The 23512-nt window shown below is 46.7% G+C and overlaps 4 protein-coding genes across 4 annotated transcripts; 2 read left to right on the forward strand and 2 right to left on the reverse strand.

Annotated features, from left to right (window-relative positions):
• The first annotated feature begins 1179 nt into the window (after positions 1–1179).
• On the forward strand, positions 1180–2583 carry LOC132207057 (late histone H2B.L4-like). The gene is made up of 2 exons (XM_059642249.1): positions 1180–2340; positions 2477–2583. Exon 1 carries the CDS (start codon positions 1204–1206, stop codon positions 1582–1584), a length of 381 nt encoding a protein of 126 aa, XP_059498232.1. The 5' UTR covers positions 1180–1203; the 3' UTR covers positions 1585–2340; positions 2477–2583.
• A 1081-nt stretch (positions 2584–3664) lies between these two features.
• Positions 3665–6275, forward strand: LOC132207005 (late histone H2A.2.2-like). Its single transcript, XM_059642177.1, has one exon. The coding sequence runs from the start codon at positions 3665–3667 to the stop codon at positions 4055–4057; it is 393 nt and encodes a 130-aa protein (XP_059498160.1). The 3' UTR covers positions 4058–6275.
• LOC132207047 (histone H3.2) lies at positions 4648–5189 on the reverse strand. The gene has a single exon (XM_059642239.1). It carries the CDS (start codon positions 5156–5158, stop codon positions 4913–4915), a length of 246 nt encoding a protein of 81 aa, XP_059498222.1. The 5' UTR covers positions 5159–5189; the 3' UTR covers positions 4648–4912.
• LOC132207039 (histone H4) lies at positions 5578–6577 on the reverse strand. The gene has a single exon (XM_059642229.1). It carries the CDS (start codon positions 6568–6570, stop codon positions 6259–6261), a length of 312 nt encoding a protein of 103 aa, XP_059498212.1. The 5' UTR covers positions 6571–6577; the 3' UTR covers positions 5578–6258.
• Positions 6578–23512: the final 16935 nt, after the last annotated feature.

Raw genomic sequence — 23512 nt, forward strand, 5'->3', positions numbered from 1 at the left:
AGACGACTGCCGGGGTATTTTCTTTGTTTTTTTTTCTTCTTTGTTTTGTTTTTGCCTTTCGTTGGTGTATGTACTCCCTGGCTAACCCGGAGCGGCTTGCATGACTGGGTCAGGGTATAAGTTTTTTTGTACATTGTATGAATAAAGTATGTTTTCTCAAATTAAAAAAAGCGACGAAATGGCTGAAAAATGAACCTTCAAGCTCAGTGAGCAAACTCACATCCAGGATGTTGCCACAGTTGGAGAGTTTGAGTTTCATGGAGAGAGTGAATAGACAGGGCTTATTGTGGTTTGTTTTGCAGCTTGTTTTCCATGGAGTGTCAGAGGCTGGGTGGTGACCGTATAGAAGATTATTCACGCTGTCCATGCCCCTCTTAATTTTATAATCAAGTTCTTTTGCCCACGGAAGAGGAGTCCAAATCTGGAGGGCATGGGTTTTGGATGAGAAAACTATGATTTAAAGGGAACTTAAGGTGGGCAATGTTTGCACACAGAGAGTGGTGCGGAATTGCAGTGAGCTGCCAGAGGAAGTGGAGGAGTTGAGTACAGCTACAACATTTAAAAGGCATCTGGACGGGTATATGAATAGGAAGGGCTTAGTGTGATGTGGGTCAAATGCTGGCAAATAGGACTAGATTAATTTCGGATATCTGGAAGCCATGGATGAGGTGGACCCACGAGTGTTGTACAATCGTCCACACTGCATGAATAGTGTCAGGTGGATAACTGCACTCCCATTTTCAGATCGCAGAGACTGACAGATATTCGACAAAGTTTCCCTCATTTAAAATCGAATTCTTAACACAATACAGCTTATTGTGTACTGCAGAAATTACAGAGTGAAGAAACAAAATAATGTTATACATGAAACGTTGCTGTGAGCAGAATAAATGCATTGTCGCAAATAAAACCTCTCAGGTACTGTGTTCATTAAATGGCAACAACTAGTTACATTTAAAGTGATCGGTATACAAAATTTCGTTTGTGTTTCACTTTCCTTTGCATATCCTGGCAGATCCACGTTGTGTCCCACAGTAACCAATCACAGAAAAGCTAATCACATGGTCTGAGATTCTTCAAAATTGCCCAATCATGAACCAGAGTTTCCCCCATCCCTCATTAGCATTGCTGACGTGGTCAGGCTATAAAAAGCGAGCTCCGCGCCCATTTTCCTTTATTGTGTGTCTGGAAGTGATCGTTTCTATGGCCGATGAGAAGAAAGCGCAGCAAGCCTCCAAGAAGGGCGCTAAGAAAATCATCAAGAAGGCGCCGGGGAAAGCCGGCAAGAGAAGGAAACGGTCCAGGAAAGAAAGTTACGGCATCTACATCTACAAAGTGATGAAGCAGGTTCACCCCGACACCGGCATCTCCTCCAAGGCGATGAGCATCATGAACTCGTTCGTCAACGATATTTTCGAGCGTATCGCGGGGGAGGCTTCCCGCCTGGCCCATTACAACAAGCGCAGCACCATCAGCTCCCGGGAGATCCAGACCGCGGTGCGGTTGCTGCTGCCCGGGGAGTTGGCCAAGCACGCCGTGTCGGAGGGTACAAAGGCGGTGACCAAGTACACCAGCTCTAAGTGAGACCCCACATTGTGCTGAGAAAACACATCCAAAACCCAACGGCTCTTTTCAGAGCCACCCACAACTTCGCTGAAACAGCTGAACCAACTTTGTGCAAATGATTTTCGGTATGTATTAGTAATGTCAGTCGGCTTTTTAAAAATAATGTAATTGTTTAAGAACTTGATGTGTGGTCCCTCATCTGCCCTTTATTTTAGGTTGCAGCCATACCCTGTCTCGTTTCCCTGTATCTGCAAAGAGCATAATTATCTCCAATGAATCATTTATCAACAACTTCCACTTTTTGAACCACTTTTCGTTTGTAAATGATTCTCGGTGTCTATAATTAATGTCTCTAATCTTTATCTTTGTTTACACAAACGTTCTAAACATTAACGTGCGGTCCCTGTCCCTCTGTCGGTTACTTTCGGTTGCCTTCCTACCCAGTCTCTCTTCCCTCCCTGTACAGAAAGCACATTCATCGTCACTCAGTCATTTTTTTTCAACAACTCCTGTGTTCCAGTTATTATTTACCCCTTGATCAGGAATTTCACCCCCTAGAAAGAAAACTAACTGCTCGAGTCCCATGAACAGATCTTGCAGAATACTTGTCATTTCAGGATTTCAGCTGTCGGTGAGAGGCTTTCAAAATGAGCTTAGATAAAGCCAGAGCCAGGATTGCAGTCGCAAGTGTGAAACTGTGTTCAAGGAGAATATGGGAGGGCAACTTCCAACTATTGTTTCAAGTTTTAACCCGTTCACCCCGAAAAACGTTGTGTAAGTTTTTATAAATACATTAGCGTGCACTTGTAATGTGCAAGTGAATTAAATTCTAAGAAAAATTAAACTGTTCAATCCTCTTTGTAAAACTTTACCCACTATGTTGAAGGGTTTTTCCAACTTGTCCCAATAGGGTATGAAGGCTGGATTCATCCGTGGTAATGAAAAGTTTGATCGCTTATTTGAGTCCCATTAAGAGAAATGCCGTGCGATTCCTTTTTCAATTTCCAAATCTGTAAGGGAATTTATCCGATTTTTTTTCAGTTTGCAGTGTGTGGGGCTTTCTGTTGTCGGTGAGAGTTTCAAAATGAGCCGAGACCGACCGGAAAGACTGATCCAGCACAATAAGTGAGGGCTATTTTACCATGTTTTCTGAAAACGGTGTTGCTTAGGAAGTGACAGAGATTGTGAAGTGAACATTTTTAACTGAAAGGAAATTAAATCGTAGGCATGAACGCAAAAATCCTGGTTAAAAACTCTTGGTCGTATTGCCCATGTTGGCGGGCTTTTCAAATCGGACAGAAAACGGTTTATGATTTGGCGCCGGTATTTTCCTACGGTTTCCACGCAGAGGAATTTTGTTTTATTTTCAAATCTCCCCGCGGGTTCTATCCGGTTTTGCAGAAAGCTGTAAATGAGGCTTTCTGTTGTCGGCGGGAAAATTTCCAAGTGAACCGAGAGGAAAGCAGAACAGCTGCCGGACTGGCATCGCAAAAGTGGAAATATTGTTGATCTTGTGCAATCGGGAGAGCGATTGTAAAATATTGTTTAAAGCAGGAATGCGCTCAACGGGAAAGAAACAGTTGTGATACTTTTATCAATATAACCGGGTGCTGATGTGTAATAAATTCAATCTGTGCAGAGAATAACTTTCGGCGGGCTTTTCTTTCCCGCTTCCACTTATTCTTCAGTTTTTGCGGGGAAAAAAGAACTTCAAGATCAAAAATAGACGGATTCAACTAGGCCGGGGAATCAGAGATTGTGTGAAGTATACAGTTGTATTCTAAAAGTAAATTATCTGGAATATGAACGCATTCTTCTTTGTAAATCTTCTACCCGTTTGAAACTATTGGATGGCTTTTCGAGTTTGAAAGAAAGCGGTTGATGATTTGGTGCCGGGGTTTTCCGGCCTCCTCCCCGGGCCCTCTCCGGATTGGTGAGTGAAGCAGATATCTGATTGGACATTGAAACGACATTAGGAGATACTGAAAAATGTGACCAATCAGCAATGGCCGCATCCCCATTCCTCCCGAAGGTATAAGAGGGCGGGATGTGGCCGCATTGCAGAATTCTCTGTGAAAGTGTTTGAGAGACTGTGGCGATGTCTGGGAGAGGAAAGGGCGGTGGCGGGAAAGCTCGGTCGAAGGCGAAGTCCCGGTCGTCCCGGGCTGGGCTGCAGTTCCCGGTGGGCCGTGTTCACAGGCTCCTGAGAAAGGGTAACTATGCTGAGCGTGTGGGTGCCGGAGCGCCGGTCTATCTGGCTGCGGTGCTCGAGTACCTGACGGCTGAAATCCTCGAGCTGGCCGGTAACGCGGCCCGGGACAACAAGAAGACCCGCATCATCCCCAGGCACCTCCAGCTGGCCGTGCGCAACGACGAGGAGCTCAACAAGCTGCTGGGAGGGGTGACCATCGTTCAGGGCGGGGTGCTGCCTAATATCCAGGCCGTGCTGCTGCCCAAGAAAACCGCCGCTGGGGGCGCCACTAAAAAGTGAAGGGGCCGTTCTGTAACCTGACAACCAATGGCTCTTTTCAGAGCCACCCACAAAATCAGTGCAAAGCAGCTAGACTGTCACTGCTGGTTGATTAATTTTCATTTTATGTGCAAACATAATTCCTTTTATTTTTTCCCTAACCGAGATAAAACTGGAGCAGCTACCGGACACGACGAATAAAGTCTGAGGTTTTACTGCAGGGACAGCGACTTGAAATAATAACTCAAAGCGGTATCCCCATCAATACGCTGACGGAACAAAGGACATGCAATAAGTCGCCGCAACAAAGAGGCCATTCGATACGAAACCGACCCGCCTCAGAGGATCGAATGAATACATTAGTGGGAGATTTGGTCGTGCAATTGAAATTTTGCCCAACGCATAAAAATTGTTTGTATGTTTTGATGGGCTTTTCGATTTGGTAACCTTTTCCCACCACCCTCCTCCGTCAAGCTCCGTTATAGCTGGCAATACGCCCAGTGAAGAAATTTGCCCACGTAGGCGTTTCAATCGGAAACTTATAAAATATGGGGTGCAATACTTCAATTGTGTTATGATTTCTGAACATTTATGAACCTGATTGCCCCGAGTTACCTTTTGTCTTTAATGTGAATTAGTGTATCTCAGAACCAACAAATTTCTCTAACAGAAATTATGGGAACTGCAGATGGTGGAGTATCCAAGCTGTGTAGCTAGATGCACACAGCACGCTCAGCAATATCCCGACACGTCAGCTTTTCTGCTTCTGAGATGTTGCTTGACCTGCTGCGTTCCTCCAGATACACACTTCTGTTGTCTAAGCTTCTGCAACAGCTGTGGCATTGAATCACATCGATAGCTCGCTGTGGGTTTACATTAATTAAAGTTCATAGTTCCTAACTCCCGCACCAGGCGCTGGAACGGCAGTTTGCGGATCAGCAGCTCGGTGGATTTCTGGTAGCGGCGGATCTCCCGCAGAGCCACCGTGCCGGGCCGGTAGCGATGAGGCTTCTTCACTCCACCCGTGGCCGGAGCGCTCTTGCGGGCCGCTTTGGTCGCCAGCTGCTTGCGAGGAGCTTTTCCTCCGGTGGATTTGCGCGCTGTCTGCTTGGTTCTGGCCATTCTCTTCAACTCTCTGCAACAAACACGCAAGCTGCTGCTGTCACTGCCGAGCCTGCTGCGGCGGTGCCAATTTATGGGAATGGAGAGCCCGCCCTAGAGCTGGGATTGGATACAGTCCCGTCCCTCAACCCCTCTGAGAAATGGGAACTGCAGATGCTGGAGAATCCAAGATAATAAAGTGTGAAGTTGGATGAACACAGCAGGCCAAGCAGCATCTCAGGAGCACAAAAGCTGACGTTTCGGGCCTAGACCAAACAGCTCCGGAAGGTACGGAAAAGGCAATAAAATAATTGTTGAATTCAGATTGGTTAACCTGAAATGACAGTTTGTCAATTTGAAAAAAGCCCGCCGATTTTAGGTTAAATATTTAAAGGAAAAATAATGTCCGACGACGATAAAATCTGTACTTTGTGGGATTTTTTAAAAACCAAACTTACAGTTAACGCGGAAAAGACGCGGGTTCATTGCCTGATCTGTCTCTAACAAGCAGGAGTAAAGCGGGGTGTTTTAACAAAGCCCAGATAAACGAATCAACCGGCCGCCTACCCCCCGTTAATGAATCTAAAAAACACCGCCGATTTAAGCATATTCAAAGCTAACAGGGTACTAAAGCTACACAATCTCAATTAATCGGCTCATTTTTATTTCACCCAGATATAAATAGTCCGAAAACTGTCACAGAGGGTAACAAGTCATTAAAATATCTGCATGCTTCCTTGAATGAAAACTGAACTGAATTCCTGGGAGGAATGAAATAGAAAAACTGCAATATGTAACATTTAGCATCAGGGCGAAATTACAAATCGAGATCTGAAATCCGGCTGCGGCACAGTACACCCTCGCTGTGTGCTGCCTTTCCTGTGCTCAGGTCTCCGTTCTCACTGCTTGATCTTTCTCTAACATTGGACACGAAATTAGTGTATTTTTGTAATGGAATGAGCCAAAATTAAAAGTCGCGAAAAATGTGAAATAACCAGCTGCAGTACACTGTCTCCTCCATATGTGCTGCCTTTTCCCATCCTCGGGTCTCCGCTCTCAATCGGAGGGTTTGGGTGGCTCTGAAAAGAGCCGTTGGGGTCGCTGGAAAAGGGACGAGTTGCTCAGCCGCCGAATCCATACAGCGTGCGGCCCTGGCGTTTCAGAGCGTACACCACATCCATGGCAGTCACCGTCTTGCGCTTGGCGTGCTCAGTGTAGGTCACCGCATCCCTGATCACATTCTCCAGGAAAACCTTCAGCACCCCGCGGGTCTCCTCGTAGATCAAGCCCGAGATGCGCTTGACCCCGCCACGGCGAGCCAGGCGCCGGATGGCTGGTTTCGTGATGCCCTGGATGTTATCACGGAGCACTTTGCGGTGCCGCTTCGCTCCGCCTTTTCCCAGGCCTTTGCCTCCTTTGCCTCTTCCAGACATCACGCTTTTTCACTGTAATCGCTGCCGAATGAGAGTGGAGCTGCCTCGCCTTCCATTTTTATACAGCCCGCCCCGACCTGACTGAGAAAGAGCTGACAGAGAGTGTGAGGCGGCCCGGGCAGGAAACTGAGTGACAGACAGTGAAATGTCCAGCTCCGCCTCCAGCTTACGCCCGCCCCCAACTGGATCTGGAACTAAGATATCAAAGTGTGAAGCTGGATGAACACAGCAGGCCAAGTAGCATCTCAGGAGCACAAAAGCTGACGTTTCGGGCCTAGACCCTCCATCAGAGAGGGGGATGGGTGAGAGTTCTGGAATAAATTGGGAGAGAGGGGGAGGAGGACCGAAGATGGAGAGAAAAGAAGATAGGTGGAGAGGAGAGTAGAGGTAGGGAGGTGTGGAGGGGATAGGTCAGTCCAGGGAAGACGGACAGGTCAAGGAGGTGGGATGAGGTTAGTAGGTAGGAAATGGAGGTGCGGCTTGAGGTGGGGGGAAGGGATGGGCGAGAGGAAGAACAGGTTAGGGAGGCAGAGACAGGCTGGGCTGGTTTTGGGATGCAGTGGGGGGAGGGGATGAGCTGGGCTGGTTTTGGGATGCGGTGGGGGAAGGGAAGATTTTGAAGCTGGTGAAGTCCACATTGATACCATTGGGCTGCAGGGTTCCCACGTGGAATATGGGTTGCTGTTCCTGCAATCTTCGGGTGGTATCATTGTGGCACTGCAGGAGGCCCATGATGGACATGCATTCATCCAGATTGAATTCTCTAAGTCATTTTCCAGCCCATCGAGGTATTTGATCAAGATCCATTTGTAATCTTAGGACACGTTCTCCCCTTAATACTATGCTACACACTTTGTTATCATCCACAAACGTGTTTACCATGACTTCTCATTCAGATCATTTATATAATGACAAGCAAAAGAGGACTCAGTCCCAATCCCTGGGGAACACTTCTGGATGACAGGCCTACAGTCCAAAAAGCAACCCTCCATCTTCACTCTCTGTCTCTTGCCATTCAACCAATTATACCTTGCTTCCCTTTGCAACAAGTGTGCCACCCTACACCATGCTGAACTCATATAATGTGTTGAATGTGGCTGGTTTCTGTGGTAGGGAATTTCAAAAGATCACCACTTTCTAAATAAAGAGACTCTCACCTACTCAGCCAGGAATGACTTATCCTTTCTCCTAAAAATATGACTACTAGCAACATGAATATTCTTTTTGCATTTACATTTTCTTGGTCTGACAGTGTCTTACAGATTTCTAAGAGAATCCCTCATTCTTCTGAATTTCAGCATATTCACAACCAATTCAACCTCTCCTTCATCCCAGTAAGCTGCCTGTTAAAATTATATTCATAGCAATCTCATCCTTACTCAGTAAGAAGGCCAAACCTGCTCTCAATATTCTAACTGCTGTCTCACAGATGTCATGATAAATTGTCACAATTCACTGTTTCCCCATGCTCAAATCCACGTTCCACAAAGGCCAACATACCTCTCGCCTTCCTCACTGTCTGCTGCACCTGCATACTTACTTTCAATGATTTGTGTATGAGACACACAGGTCTTGTTGCAAATATCACTGTGTCACTTTATCGACATTCAGAAAATGACCTCCCTTCCTTTTATTTTGTTACCAAATTGGATAACCAAACAGTTACCCACATTAAACAGTGTCAGATATTCATTTGCCCACTGTCTCGATTTCATCCCACACAATGCATCCTCTTTTAGAGCTGACCATCCAACTAACTTTGTGTCATTTTAAAACCTGGAGATATTACATTTGTTTCCCTCATCCAAATCACTGTGAATGTATTGCAAAGAGTTTTCATCCTAAAACTGATTCTTGCCATTGAGAAAAAAAATCCATTCATTCCCCCTTCGAGTTTCCTATTATCCAGCTAATTAAAAATAAAATCATTCAGAATGCTTTGCACCAATCACATTTCCTTGATGTTCACATGCTAATATCTTATGTTGGATTTTGTTAAAAAGTTTTTTCTTGTAAATTAAAATGAACTCATCTGCTTTATCATCCCTACTCCGGTAGATTTGTCAGGCTGGGAACATAGAACAGTACAGCAGACGAGCAGTTCTTTCAAATCCATGCTGACTTTGTCTGATCGTGATATTTTATCCCAATTATCTGCATTTTTTCCCCCTGCAGGCTGACTGGTCTAAAATTACAAGTTTTACCTCTACACACCTCTTACAAATAGATTGTTTACATTAGCTACCCTCCAATCTTTGGAAGTTATTGTAGCTCCTATGAAGATCTGGAACATCGCCATCAATACACCCACTATGAGCTCTGGGATATTAGTTATCCGTCCCTGGTTCCCAGCCTTCAGTCCTATCAATTTTCCCAACACAATTTACTGAACAATACTGACTTGATTCAGTTTCTCCATCTCATTCAACTCTCTTTTCCCCAACATTCCTGACGTGTTATGTGTGTCATCCTATGTGAACATAGAACGACAGTGAGTATTCAGTTGGATTTTCATTGTAAGTGAGGTACATTTGTGTTTATCAACGTAGGTTTATTTCCATTCTCCTTTTACATATTTATCAAGACATTAAAAGTTAGTTTTTAATGGCTTCTGCAATTATAACCTTTTCCTCATTTCCTCATTCATAATCAATGCATTCGTTTATTCCTTCTTTCCTGATTTTAAATTGTTCCCCAGCTTCAGGTACTTTTAATTTTTTTCAAGTTCTTTTTCTCAATTTGTACGCCTCTTCCTTGGGTCAAAAACGGTGTTAAATTGACCTCTTAAATGACTGTTTTGTAAACTGTAAAAAGAGCACCTTCCATACTGACGAATACATCCATTTAAACGGTTTTGGGCAGCTGATGAGGAGGAACACGTTCTTGATATAGAGCAAGTTCTCCTCCAAGCCACGCACCACACTAACTTAGAAATATATCCGTCGCTTCACTGTCGCTGGATCAAGACCCTGGAACTTCCTACTAAGGCCAATGTGAGAATACATAGGCTATAAGATAACAAGTTGTAGAGGTGGATGAACGCAGCTGGCCAAGCAGCTGCTTCGGAGCAGGAAAGCTGACATTTCGGGCCTAGAGATAATGGGAACTGCAGATGCTGGAGATTCCAAGATAATAAAATGTGAGGCTGGATGAACACAGCAGGCCAAGCAGCATCTCAGGAGCACAAAAGCTGATGTTTCGGGCCTAGACCCTTCATCAGAGAGGGGGATGGGGGGAGGGAACTGGAATAAATAGGGAGAGAGGGGGAGGCGGACCGAAGATGGAGAGTGAAGAAGATAGGTGGAGAGGGTGTAGGTGGGGAGGTAGGGAGGGGATAGGTCAGTCCAGGGAAGACGGACAGGTCAAGGAGGTGGGATGAGGTTAGTAGGTAGCTGGGGGTGCGGCTTGGGGTGGGAGGAAGGGATGGGTGAGAGGAAGAACCGGTTAGGGAGGCAGAGACAGGTTGGACTGGTTTTGGGAAGCAGTGGGTGGGGGGGAAGAGCTGGGCTGGTTGTGTGGTGCAGTGGGGGGAGGGGATGAACTGGGCTGGTTTAGGGATGCAGTGGGGGAAGGGGAGATTTTGAAACTGGTGAAGTCCACATTGATACCATATGGCTGCAGGGTTCCCAGGCGGAATATGAGTTGCTGTTCCTGCAACCTTCGGGTGGCATCATTGTGGCAGTGCAGGAGGCCCATGATGGACATGTCATCAAGAGAATGGGAGGGGGAGTGGAAATGGTTTGCGACTGGGAGGTGCAGTTGTTTGTTGCGAACTGAGCGGAGGTGTTCTGCAAAGCGGTCCCCAAGCCTCCGCTTGGTTTCCCCAATGTAGAGGAAGCCGCACCGGGTACAGTGGATGCAGTATATCACATTGGCAGATGTGCAGGTGAACCTCTGCTTAATGTGGAATGTCATCTTGGGGCCTGGGATGGGGGTGAGGGAGGAGGTGTGGGGACAAGTGTAGCATTTCCTGCGCTTGCAGGGGAAGGTGCCGGGTGTGGTGGGGTTGGAGGGCAGTGTGGAGCGAACAAGGGAGTCACGGAGAGAGTGGTCTCTCCGGAAAGCAGACAGGGGAGGAGATGGAAAAATGTCTTGGGTGGTGGGGTTGGATTGTAAATGGCGGAAGTGTCGGAGGATAATGCGTTGTATCCGGAGGTTGGTAGGGTGGTGTGTGAGAATGAGGGTGATCCTCTTGGGGCGGTTGTGGCGGGGGCGGGGTGTGAGGGATGTGTCGCGGGAGATGCGGGAGACGCGGTCAAGGGCGTTCTCAATCACCGTGGGGGGAAAGTTGCGGTCCTTAAAGAACTTGGACATCTGGGATGTGCGGGAGTGGAATGTCTTATCGTGGGAGCAGATGCGGCGGAGGCGGAGGAATTGGGAATAGGGGATGGAATTTTTGCAGGAGGGTGGGTGGGAGGAGGTGTATTCTAGGTAGCTGTGGGAGTCGGTGGGCTTGAAATGGACATCAGTTACAAGCTGGTTGCCTGAGATGGAGACTGAGAGGTCCAGGAAGGTGAGGGATGTGCTGGAGATGGCCCAGGTGAACTGAAGGTTGGGGTGGAAGGTGTTGGTGAAGTGGATGAACTGTTAGAGCTCCTCTGCGGAGCAAGAGGCGGCGCCGATACAGTCATCAATGTACCGGAGGAAGAGGTGGGGTTTGGGGCCTGTGTAGGTGCGGAAGATGGACTGTTCCACGTAACCTACAAAGAGGCAGGCATAGCTGGGGCCCATGCGGGTGCCCATGGCCACCCCCTTGGTCTGTAGGAAGTGGGAGGAGTCAAAAGAGAAGTTGTTGAGTGTGAGGATGAGTTCCGCTAGGCGGATGAGAGTGTCGGTGGAGGGGGCCTGGTCGGGCCTGCGGGACAGGAAGAAGCGGAGGGCCTTGAGGCCATCTCACCTTTGACCCCCTACAACCACACATTAACGAATACCAGTCACGGTCGGACATAGAGCAGTTTTTCCGCCGTCTTCGCCTCCATGCCTACTTCTTCAACCGGGAACCCAACCCTCCTTCCACTGACCCCTTCACCCGCTTCCAACACAAGTCCTCCTCCTGGACACCACCCCCAGGCCTCCTACCCTCCCTCGACCTCTTCATCTCCAACTGCCGTCGAGACATCAACCGCCTCAACCTCTCCACCCCTCTCACCCACTCCAACCTCTCCCCCGCAGAACGGGCAGCCCTCCGCTCCCTCCGCTCCAACCCCAACCTCACCATCAAACCCGCAGACAAGGGTGGCGCAGTGGTAGTATGGCGCACTGACCTCTACATCGCCGAGGCCAGACGCCAACTCTCCGACACCACCTCCTACCGCCTCCTCGATCATGACCCCACACCCGAGCACCAAACCATCATCTCCAACACCATTCATGACCTCATCACCTCAGGGGACCTCCCACCCACAGCCTCCAACCTCATTGTTCCCCAACCCCGCACGGCCCGTTTCTATCTCCTTCCCAAAATCCACAAACCTGCCTGCCCCGGTCGACCCATCGTCTCAGCCTGCTCCTGCCCCACCGAACTCATCTCCACCTATCTGGACTCCATTTTCTCCCCTTTGGTCCAGGAACTCCCCACCTATGTCCGTGACACCACCCACGCCCTCCACCTCCTCCAGGACTTCCAATTCCCTGGCCCCCAACACCTCATATTCACCATGGACGTCCAGTCCCTGTACACCTGCATTCCGCATGGAGATGGCCTCAAGGCCCTCCGCTTCTTCCTGTCCCGCAGGCCCGACCAGGCCCCCTCCACCGACACTCTCATCCGCCTAGCGGAACTCGTCCTCACACTCAACAACTTCTCTTTTGACTCCTCCCACTTCCTACAGACCAAGGGGGTGGCCATGGGCACCCGCATGGGCCCCAGCTATGCCTGCCTCTTTGTAGGTTACGTGGAACAGTCCATCTTCCGCACCTACACAGGCCCCAAACCCCACCTCTTCCTCCGGTACATTGATGACTGTATCGGCGCCGCCTCTTGCTCCCCAGAGGAGCTCGAACAGTTCATCCACTTCACCAACACCTTCCACCCCAACCTTCAGTTCACCTGGGCCATCTCCAGCACATCCCTCACCTTCCTGGACCTCTCAGTCTCCATCTCAGGCAACCAGCTTGTAACTGATGTCCATTTCAAGCCCACCGACTCCCACAGCTACCTAGAATACACCTCCTCCCACCCACCCTCCTGCAAAAATTCCATCCCCTATTCCCAATTCCTCCGCCTCCGCCGCATCTGCTCCCACGATAAGACATTCCACTCCCGCACATCCCAGATGTCCAAGTTCTTTAAGGACCGCAACTTTCCCCCCACAGTGATTGAGAACGCCCTTGACCGCGTCTCCCGCATCTCCCGCGACACATCCCTCACACCCCGCCCCCGCAACAACCGCCCCAAGAGGATCCCCCTCGTTCTCACACACCACCCTACCAACCTCCGGATACAACGCATTATCCTCCAACACTTCCGCCATTTACAATCCGACCCCACCACCCAAGACATTTTTCCATCCCCTCCCCTGTCTGCTTTCCGGAGAGACCACTCTCTCCGTGACTCCCTTGTTCGCTCCACACTGCCCTCCAACCCCACCACACCCGGCACCTTCCCCTGCAAGCGCAGGAAATGCTACACTTGTCCCCACACCTCCTCCCTCACCCCCATCCCAGGCCCCAAGATGACATTCCACATTAAGCAGAGGTTCACCTGCACATCTGCCAATGTGATATACTGCATCCACTGTACCCGGTGCGGCTTCCTCTACATTGGGGAAACCAAGCGGAGGCTTGGGGACCGCTTTGCAGAACACCTCCGCTCAGTTCGCAACAAACAACTGCACCTCCCAGTCGCAAACCATTTCCACTCCCCCTCCCATTCTCTTGATGACATGTCCATCATGGGCCTCCTGCACTGCCACAATGATGCCACCCGAAGGTTGCAGGAACAGCAACTCATATTCCGCCTGGGAACCCTGCAGCCATATGGTATCAATGTGGACTTCACCAGTTTCAAAATCTCCCCTTCCCCCACTGCATCCCTAAACCAGCCCAGTTCATCCCCTCCCCCCACTGCACCACACAACCAGCCCAGCTCTTCCCCCCCACCCACTGCATCCCAAAACCAGTCCAACCTGTCTCTGCCTCCCTAACCGGTTCTTCCTCTCACCCATCCCTTCCTCCCACCCCAAGCCGCACCCCCAGCTACCTACTAACCTCATCCCACCTCCTTGACCTGTCCGTCTTCCCTGGACTGACCTATCCCCTCCCTACCTCCCCACCTACACCCTCTCCACCTATCTTCTTTACTCTCCATCTTCGGTCCGCCTCCCCCTCTCTCCCTATTTATTCCAGTTCCCTCCCCCCATCCCCCTCTCTGATGAAGGGTCTAGGCCCGAAACGTCAGCTTTTGTGCTCCTGAGATGCTGCTTGGCCTGCTGTGTTCATCCAGCCTCACATTTTATTATTTCGGGCGTAGACCCTTCTTCAGAAAATGATTGTTTCTGGAAAATAGTGTGAAAAGCAGCGCATGCGCGATACTGGTTCATTCCCCACACGAAGATGCTGGAGGAGCGCATGCGTGAGGCTCTCCCCCAGCGCTACCATTGGGGGGCATTGACTCAGTGAGTGGAAGCGGTTTGTTTGAAACACCGCAATGGAGAGACCAGCGCCCAGGGAAGCGAGGGAACAGCAGGCTCCTTCCAGCAGCGCATCGAGATGTGAGTCTGGGGCACGGAGGGGGCTCCGAGACCGGCATTGATTCGGGCTCAGTTCAGGGAGAACCGGGGGCTGTTGGTAAGAGGCGGAGCGGAGCAGGAACTGGTCCCGGAACTTGGAGTGAGCGGCCTGGGGGCGGGGAGAGAGAGGCCTTTCTCGGGCTGTGTGTGGGCCTGCTGAGGGAGACACAGCGGCAAGAAGCTGCTGCTGGGGGTCAGGCTTGTGATATTTAATTCTCCGAACGCTGATGGTAATTCCTCGTTTCGCTTCTGTTTCACGTTGTTTGTTGCGAATTGGCATTGAATCGTAAAGAAGTCACAGTCCATGCAAATGTGTTAATCATGTAAAGGATAAACACAGCACTCGTATTGCTTTTGTTTGAAATAGTGCCTGTTGTTCTTCCCTTAAAGAGGTAGTGTATTGGGAGCTCGGCATTGAACTGTGTAAGCATTCAAATCATCGACGGTATAGGTGTTGGTTTCCTTTTGTATCTTAGTAAATTGTTTTAGAATTTCGCACAAAGAAAGAGACGAGAAGGAGCTCAGGTAAATTATGGAGCCAACTCTTCTCTGTTTGAATTGTTGGCTTCAAAACAAGGAAGTATGATGAGTATTAATTAATGGACAATGGGTGCAGGAGTAGGCCATTCGGCCCTTCGAGCCAGCACTACCATTGATTATGATCATGGCTGATCATCCACAATCAGTATCCTGTTCCTGCCTTATCCCCATAACCCTTGATTCCACTATCTTTAAGAGCTCCGTCTATCTCTTTCTTGAAAGCATCCAGAGAGTTGGCCTCCACTGGCTTCTGGGGCAGAGCATTCCATATATCCACCACTCTCTGGGTGAAGAAGTTTTTCCTCAATTCTGTTCTAAATGCCCTACCTCTTATTTTTAAACTGTGTCCTCTGGTTCTGGACTCCCCCATCAACGGAAACATGTTTCCTGCCTCCAGATTGTCCAATCCCTTAATAATCTTATACGTGTCAATCAGATCCCCTCTCATCCTCCTAAACTCAAGTGGAGACAAGCCCAGTCGCTCCAATCTTTCAACATACGATAGTCCTGCCATTCTGGGAATTGACCTTGTGAACCTACGCTGCACACCCTCAATAGCCAGAATGTCCTTACTCAAATTTGGAGACCGAAACTGCACACAATACTCCAGGTGCGGTCTCACCAGGGCCCTGTACAGCTGCAGAAGGACCTCGTTGCTGCTGTACTCAATTTCTCTTGTGATGAAGGCCAGCATGCTATTAGCTTTCTTCACTACCTGCTACACCTGCATGCTTGCTTTCATTGACTGATGTACAAGAACACCTCGATCTCGTTGTGCTTCCCTTTTACCTAACTTGACTCCGTTGAGATACTAATCTGCCTTTCTGTTCTTGCCACCAAAGTGGATAACCACACATTTATCCACATTAAACTGCATCTGCCATGCATCCGTCCACTCACCTAGCCTGTCCAAGTCACCTGTATTCTAATAAGATCCTCCTCACATTTCACACTGCCACCCAACTTTGTGTCATCAGCAAATTTGCTAATATTACCTTTAATGCTTTTGTCTATATCATTAATATATTTCGTAAACCGCTGCGGTCCCAGCACCGAACCTTGTGGTACCCCACTGGTCACTGTCTGCCATTCTGAAAGGGACCCGTTTATCACTACTCTTTGCTTCCTGTCAGCCAGCCAATTTTCAATCCAACTCAGTATTTTGCCCCCAATACCATGTGTCCTAATCTCGCTCACTAATCTCCTCTGCGGGACTTTATCAAAGGCTTTCTGAAAGTCCAGGTACACTACATCCGTGGGCTCTCCCTTATCCATCTTCATAGATACATCCTCAAAAAATTCCAGAAGATTAGTCCAGCACAATTTCCCCTTCGTAAATCCACACTGACTCTGACCTATTCTCTTACTGCTATCCAAATGAGTCGTAATTTCATCTTTTATAATTGACTCCAGCATCTTTCCCACCACTGACGTCAAGCTAACCGGTCTGCAATTTCCTGTTTTCTCTCTCCCTCCTTTCTTGAAAAGTGGGAATACATTTGCCACCCTCCAATCCGCAGGAACTGATCCTGCATCTATAGAACCACCTTGGAAAATAATTACCAACGCGTCCACAATTTCTATAGCCCACCTCCTTAAGTACCCTGGGATGCACACCATCAGGTCCCGGGGACTTGTGAGCCTTCAGACCTAACAGTCTATCCAACACCATTTCCTGCCTAATATAAATACTCTTCAGTTCGTCCATTACCCTCGGTCCTTCAGCCACTACTGCATCTGGGAGATTGCTTGCGTCTTCCCTAGTGAAGACAGATCCAAAGTACCTATTCAACTCATTTGCCATTTCCTTGTTCCCCATAATAAATTCACCCGTTTCTGACTTCAAGGGCCCAATTTTAGTCGGAAGCATTTTTTTTCTTTTCACATACCTAAAAAAGCTTTTACTATCCTCCTTTATATTTTTGGCTAGTTTTCCTTCATAGCTCATTTTTTCCTCTGTGTATTGCCTTTTTAGTTATCCACTGTTGCTCTTTAAAAGCTTCCCAGTTCTCCAGCTTCCCACTCATCTTTGCTATGTTACACTTCTTCTCTTTTATTTTTATCGAGTCCTTAACTTCCCTCGTCGGCCATGGCTGCCCCCGCCTCTCCTTTGTATCTTTCTTCCTCTTTGGTATGAACTGATCCTGCACCTTCTGCATTATATCCAGAAATACCTGCCATTGTTGTTCCACTGCCATCCCTGCTAGGGTATTGAACCACTGAACTTTGGCCAGCTCCTTCCTCATAGCTCCATAGTTCCCTTTATTCAACTGCAATACTGACACTTCCGATTCTCCCTTCTCCCTCTCAAACTGCAGATTAAAACTTATCATTTTATGGTCACTACCTCCTAATGGCTCCTTTACTTGGAGGTCCCTGATCAAATCCGGTTCATTGCACAACACCAGATCCGGAATTGCCTCCTCCCTGGTAGGGTCCAGTACAAGCTGTTCTAAGAATCCATCTCGGAGGCACTCTACAAACTCCCTTTCTTGGGGTCCAGTACCATCCTGATTCTCCCAGTCTACCCGCATGTTGAAATCTCCCATAACAACTGTAGTGATACCTTTGTGACAGGCCAATTTCAACTCTTGATTCAACCTGCACCCTACCTCCTGACTACTGTTTGGGGGTCTGTAGATAACTCCCATTAGGATCTTTCTACCCTTAGAATTTCTCAGCTCTATCCACACTGACTCTACATCTCCTGACTCTATGTCCCCCCTTGCAAGGGACCGAATATCATTCCTCACCAACAGGGCTACCCTACCCCCTCTGCCCACCAGTCTGTCCTTTCGATAGCACGTATAGCCTTGAATATTCATTTCCCAGCCCCTGTCCACTTGAAGCCACGTCTCAGTTATCCCCACAATTTCATACTTGCCAACTTCCAACTGAGCCTCAAGCTCATCCGCCTTATTTCTTATGCTTCGTGTATTCATATATAATATTTTTAATTTGTTTCTCCCCTCACCCTTCCTATCAATCCCTATTTCACTTGGCCATACTGTACAATCCCTTCTTGAGTTTTCTGCTCTGTTGATTCTGTTGTCCTTCTTAACCTCTCTTATTCTCACTTTGCCTTTAACTTCTTTCTTAAATTTCCAGCTTGGCCCCTCCCCCCCATGACTGAGTTTAAACACACCTGTGTCGCAGTGGCAAACCTGCCTGCCAGAAAGCTGGTCCCCCGATTATCAAGATGCAAACCATCCCTCCTGTACAATTTATTCTAACCCCAAAACATACCCCAGTGATCCAAGAATTTAAATCCTTGCTTCCAACACCAGTCCCACAGCCACATGTTCAGGTCCATTATCTCTCTGTTCCTGCCCTCTCCAGCCCGAAGAACTGGAAGCAAACCAGAGATAACTACCCTGGAAGTCCTGCTTTTCAGCCTTCTTCCGAGTTCTCTGAAGTCCCGCTGTAGAATGCTCCTCCTTTTCTTCCCGACGTCATTAGTGCCGACATGCACCACCACCTCTGGTTCTTCACCTTCACCCTCGAGGATTCTCTGCCCTCTGTCAGTGACGTCCTGGATCCTGGCACCAGGAAGGTAACACAGCATCCTCAAATCTCGCCTGTTGCCACAGAAACCCTTGTCAGTCCCTCTCACAATGGAGTCCCCTATTACCGCAGCTCTCCATGATGTCTGACTTCTCAGCTCTGCCTCTACAGCAATTTCTGACTCGCAGACCTGCCCACCTCTCGGACTGGCAGTGTTGTCTGTCTCGGCAGTTTCCAAGACAGACAGCCTGATTACAATAGGTGCTTCCCCTGGGGTCTCTTGTACTTCATTCATGTCTTCTTTTGTCATCGACAGCCCCCTTCTCTCTTCAGGTATCCTCGGTGTAGTGACCTTGCTGAAGGTCCTGTCCTGAAAATTCTCATTGTCTCTGATGAGCCTGAGTTCTTTTGTCAGTGCTGCAAAAACTTCCTTCAGAAGCTGAATGTGTACACACTTACCATAGCTATAGGAGCCAGAAACATCATCAGTGACCCTGATCTCCCACATCATGCATGCAGCACTTTGAATCAGCTTGGCAATCATGCCTGCACAGTCTTCAACAGTGGTGTAATCTCCTCACTGAGCCTCTTCACCGAAAACTCGCACTTTACTCACCAGGCACTTCCCTCAGCCCTTGTGTGTTTGCTGTGAGTCTGTGGACTCTTAATTAGGTTAGAGGAGGAGGGTGGGAGGCAGGCCCTACCATGTAGGACCTGCGGCTGAGAACACACCTACTTAAACAGCACTCCGCTGCAAAAAGGACCCGCTGGCTTCGAGGTCAGTACTTAAGGAGCACTCACTTATCTTCCCAACTGCCTCTCTGCCCTGACCTCACGTCCGCCCGGCTCGCGCCGCTCTCCGCTGCAAAAAGGACCCGCTGGCTTCGAGGTCAGTACTTAAGTAGCACTCACTTATCTTCCCAACTGCCTCTCTGCCCTGACCTCATGTCTTGATCAGTTGCCTTGATCAGTTTTAATATTTTCAAAATCGTTGGATGTTAATTTACAGGAGAATTCTCTTCTTTCTTCCTCCAGGCAAATAATTGATGGGCGAAGACAATGTCATATTTCCTCAGTACAGCATCGTGTGACCAGCTGCTCCAACCAAACAGCAGGTATGTGAGCACTGTCAGAGTGGAGAATTTACTTTCCACAGTCATAGGGGTAAGACTTGCATTGAGCTCAATTTCCAGACACATACATTCAATCCAAGAGTCAAACGCCACCAACAAAATACAAATGTTTCTTTTTGTCTATAAACCAGTGCAGTTCCAGTAAAGTTCATCTTTGAAAGCCCATTGTTATTCATAGCATTTGAAGAGGGATCAATTGAATCTTCATCACAAATATATGCTCACTAACTGCATTGAATGCATGTTGAGGAAGGGCATTTTTAAAGTTACAGTCAAGGTATATAAATAGTTCAAGTTGTCCTTGTAACAATGTAACCATGTATGGAGTGGATACTCGGTACAGACATGGAAGGAAACATTAGATGTTATCAGTGGCTGAGGAAGACAATTAATAAGCAGAAGATTCTGGAAAAGCTCAGCAGATCTGGCAGCATCTGTGATGAGAAATCAAAGTTAACGTTTCAGGCCTGGTACACTTCCTCAGTTCTGAACAAAAGCCACCAGATCTGGGAGGCATTGACTTCGTGGTCGTATCACTGCACTGTTAATGCAGAGACCAGACAACATTCTGGGGACATGGCTTCAATCACCGGCCCAGCAGATGGTGGAATTTGAATTAAAAAAAACATCTGGAATTAAGAATGTAATGATGACAATAAATCCATTGTCAGGAAAAAAAGAATGCATCTGGTTCACTCATGTCCTTGAGGGAATGAAACTGGCATTCTTAGCTGGTCTAGCCTACATGCGACTTGACTCCAGACCCACAGCAATGTGTTTGACTCTGAACTGCCCTCTGGGAAATTAGGGGCCGACAATAAATGCAAGCCTAGGCAGTGACACCCTGATACTGTGAATGAACTTTTTTAAAAATGAGAAGAGGTTATTCTGAGGCAAAAGGGAGCATTTGCACAAACAACACATGGAAGAAGGTTTGTGCGAGACAGTTTGAAGATTTGGAACAAACATTGAAGGGCATAGTAAACTCCTGTAATAACAAACAGATGAACTAATGGCATTATGGTTCACATAAGTATGACAGGATCAAAGACATTGATTAAATTACAGTTGTGATTGATTCCAATCTCATTAATGAAAGAATGTTGTCCCTTTCGGTGAACAGAGTTAGTTAAGGCAAGGGATACGAATCATCCCAGAAAGACTGTCAGCCTAGAATTTCATGAAAACAGCAGATAACACCATTATGCAGCAATTTGTTGTTTCTTTCAAATTATTCATAGCGTTACGAAATACTTTTAGTTAAAGATTCTTCAGATCATTCTGTTGAAATATATAAATCTACGTACACAATAAAATACAAAGATCACTAAAAGCATTCGTGAAAAGCTTCAAATAGAGATGTCAATTAGTCTCCGGAGGCTTTCCTATATCACTAAAGGAATGCTTAGTGCACCTTGTAAGGTGAATAATTAGTTCATGCCATTGCATAGTTACACCAACCATATGTGAAGTAGATAATGAGTTCAGATATGGACAGAAACATTCACATCAGTAACTGAGCAGGATTGTATTAATCGTGTTTGACCAACACATCTCTCAGGCAGAGCCAGAACAATTAAATAACGTGACTTTTAAATGCACACATCCTGTGTTAAAGCCTGACAGAGAATGCTTATTGAGTGCATGTGTTTTTTCGCTGTTGCACTCTCACCACACAAACACACTCTCAACACACACACACACAGTGATTTACAATGGGTTGCAAATACATACGCAAACCTGACACGTGCAAAACATGTAACAGCCACTGCAAACCTCAGCACATGTAACATTCAAAATTATTTCTTCTCATGCATTTCATATCAGAGAGCTAGCTTCTCATGATAAGAGACAAATAGAACGGAATGTGAGCGATGAAATCCAATTCCCATGTATTTAAATCCATGGTAATTGCCGTGGTCATAAACTAAATATCATTTGTTCACTCCATCAGAAGAAAAAAATTTGTTGAATTTTGTGACAAAATTCTCATGAACTGCTCATGAAACCAACAGGTACAAACTGATAACTGCACTCAGACATTCACATGGCAGATACTAACATGAACAGATTGATGACTAAACTCACATATCGACATTGCAGAAACAGACAGGGAGAGATGGCTGTGTGAATATATAAATGTCTTTATCAATCAGCCTCTGTCAGTTTTAGAAATTGAATTCAGTCAGGAACTGAATTAGATCTATGTTTATTCAGCATATTTTTCAAGTTACAATCCAGGTGATCACTCTGTTACATTGTTTCAACAGTCTTAGTAGATGTAGATGTAGATGTTTAATACAGATGTAGGAAATACTGCAGTCACCAACAGCCATGAGTCAACGAAATAAATGATGAATGATACTTAAGTTTAGTTTACCGATAATTGATCAGTACAGAATTGCTCCTTTGATAAATATTAATCCCATACATAAACACAACAAATAAATGATGTGAATTCCAAATGCATTTTCAGTGTCAAAGCATGACAAATGGAAAAATCAAGGAACTGCAGATGATAGAAATCAGAGACAGAAGTAGAAATTGCTGCAAAAACTCAGCAGGTATGGCTGCACCTGTGAAGAGAAACGAGTGTGGTGAAGTTCAACCTCTGTTCTGAAGAAGTGTCACAGGATGTGTAATATTAACTTTGCTTTGTCTCTGTGTGGGTGGACTGACAGGCACAGGTACTGACTGATTCAGAATTAGTTCAAAACACAAACGCCATAACTACAGATGTGATGCAAGGACGAATAGCTATGAAGTTCCATTTAAACTCCAGGTAACAGAAAATGATATATACAAAATGATTATCACTCACACAAACATAGTCATAGACATCTGCAGCACCACAAAAAATCCTGCCACTCACTGAGTCTGCACTGGTGAGAAACAACCAGGCAACAATTCTACATCCATTCAGCCAGCATTCAATTTCCATAAACATATCATGGTGGCAGAGGAACTACCATCCCAACCTTTATCACCGGATAGTTGTCAATTTTGTCATCGAGCGGGAATAGATTTTTCTTTTATTCTGTGCTAAGCAAGAGGACTTTATAATCATGGACTTTTTTTTCAAATTAGCTTAAATGTTATTCAAATAGCCCTATGTTCCTCGTGACACTCCCTTTGAAGTATTACATCACACACACTAGAAAATTAGATGCCATTTTCTCAAATAAGGAACATAATAAAAAGCCATTCGTCAAAACAGTGGAGAAAGAAGGATTTGACCAAATCAGGTAGATAGTAAATATTCTCTCTTTTTTTGTTGGCCAGGAGAGTTCAGCAATGTTTATTCTTCTTTAGTTTGACTGTTGCAGTTTTTTCCACTGCGTGATAGAAGACAAAAATTCTGTCTTCTTCCTCCCCACACAACGAGGGTAATGTCTGAGCCACAAAATAAAATAGAAGTAAATAAGCCAATTTTCTTTCCTGCACAAGGAATATTGTGGTCAGTCAGCTGCGATGCAGTTGATTTGTTCATGGCAGTTTCCCTTTGGCTATAACATATTAAATTAATACCTTTACTTCAGTATTCTGAAATGTATGACACTATGCAATACGAAACAATACTCGTATCATTGTAAAGATGTCCCTTGATATCACCACTGCTGTTGAGACTCTGCAGTATAGCAGTTGCAAAGGTTCATTGCTTTTCCCTCCTCAACTCTGAAGAAAAGCACAGACTCATAACTATTGTAACTATTTGTAAGGGAAAATCAGGGCAGGACTGGCAGACTCCAGATAAGCTCCAGGGAAGCCAACCCAAATGGTCTTCGAGTGCAGGTTCATAGCTCCTTGCAATGGAATTACAGATAGACAGGTCAGTAAAGATGGTGTTTGATACACTTGCCTTTATTGATCCGTGCATTGAATGTGTGGTTTGGAAGGTCATGTTGTGAATGTACAGAACATTGGTTCAGTTTCTTCTGAGAAAATGCATTCGGGTCCAGTGTCCCCTTAAAATGGCAAGGGGTTTTTAAACTTGAAAGGGTTCAGAAAATGTTTAAAAGATTGTTGCCACGGTCA

This window comes from Stegostoma tigrinum, chromosome 44 (genome assembly GCF_030684315.1).
Source record: "Stegostoma tigrinum isolate sSteTig4 chromosome 44, sSteTig4.hap1, whole genome shotgun sequence".
NCBI classification, from domain to species: Eukaryota; Metazoa; Chordata; class Chondrichthyes; order Orectolobiformes; family Stegostomatidae; genus Stegostoma; species Stegostoma tigrinum.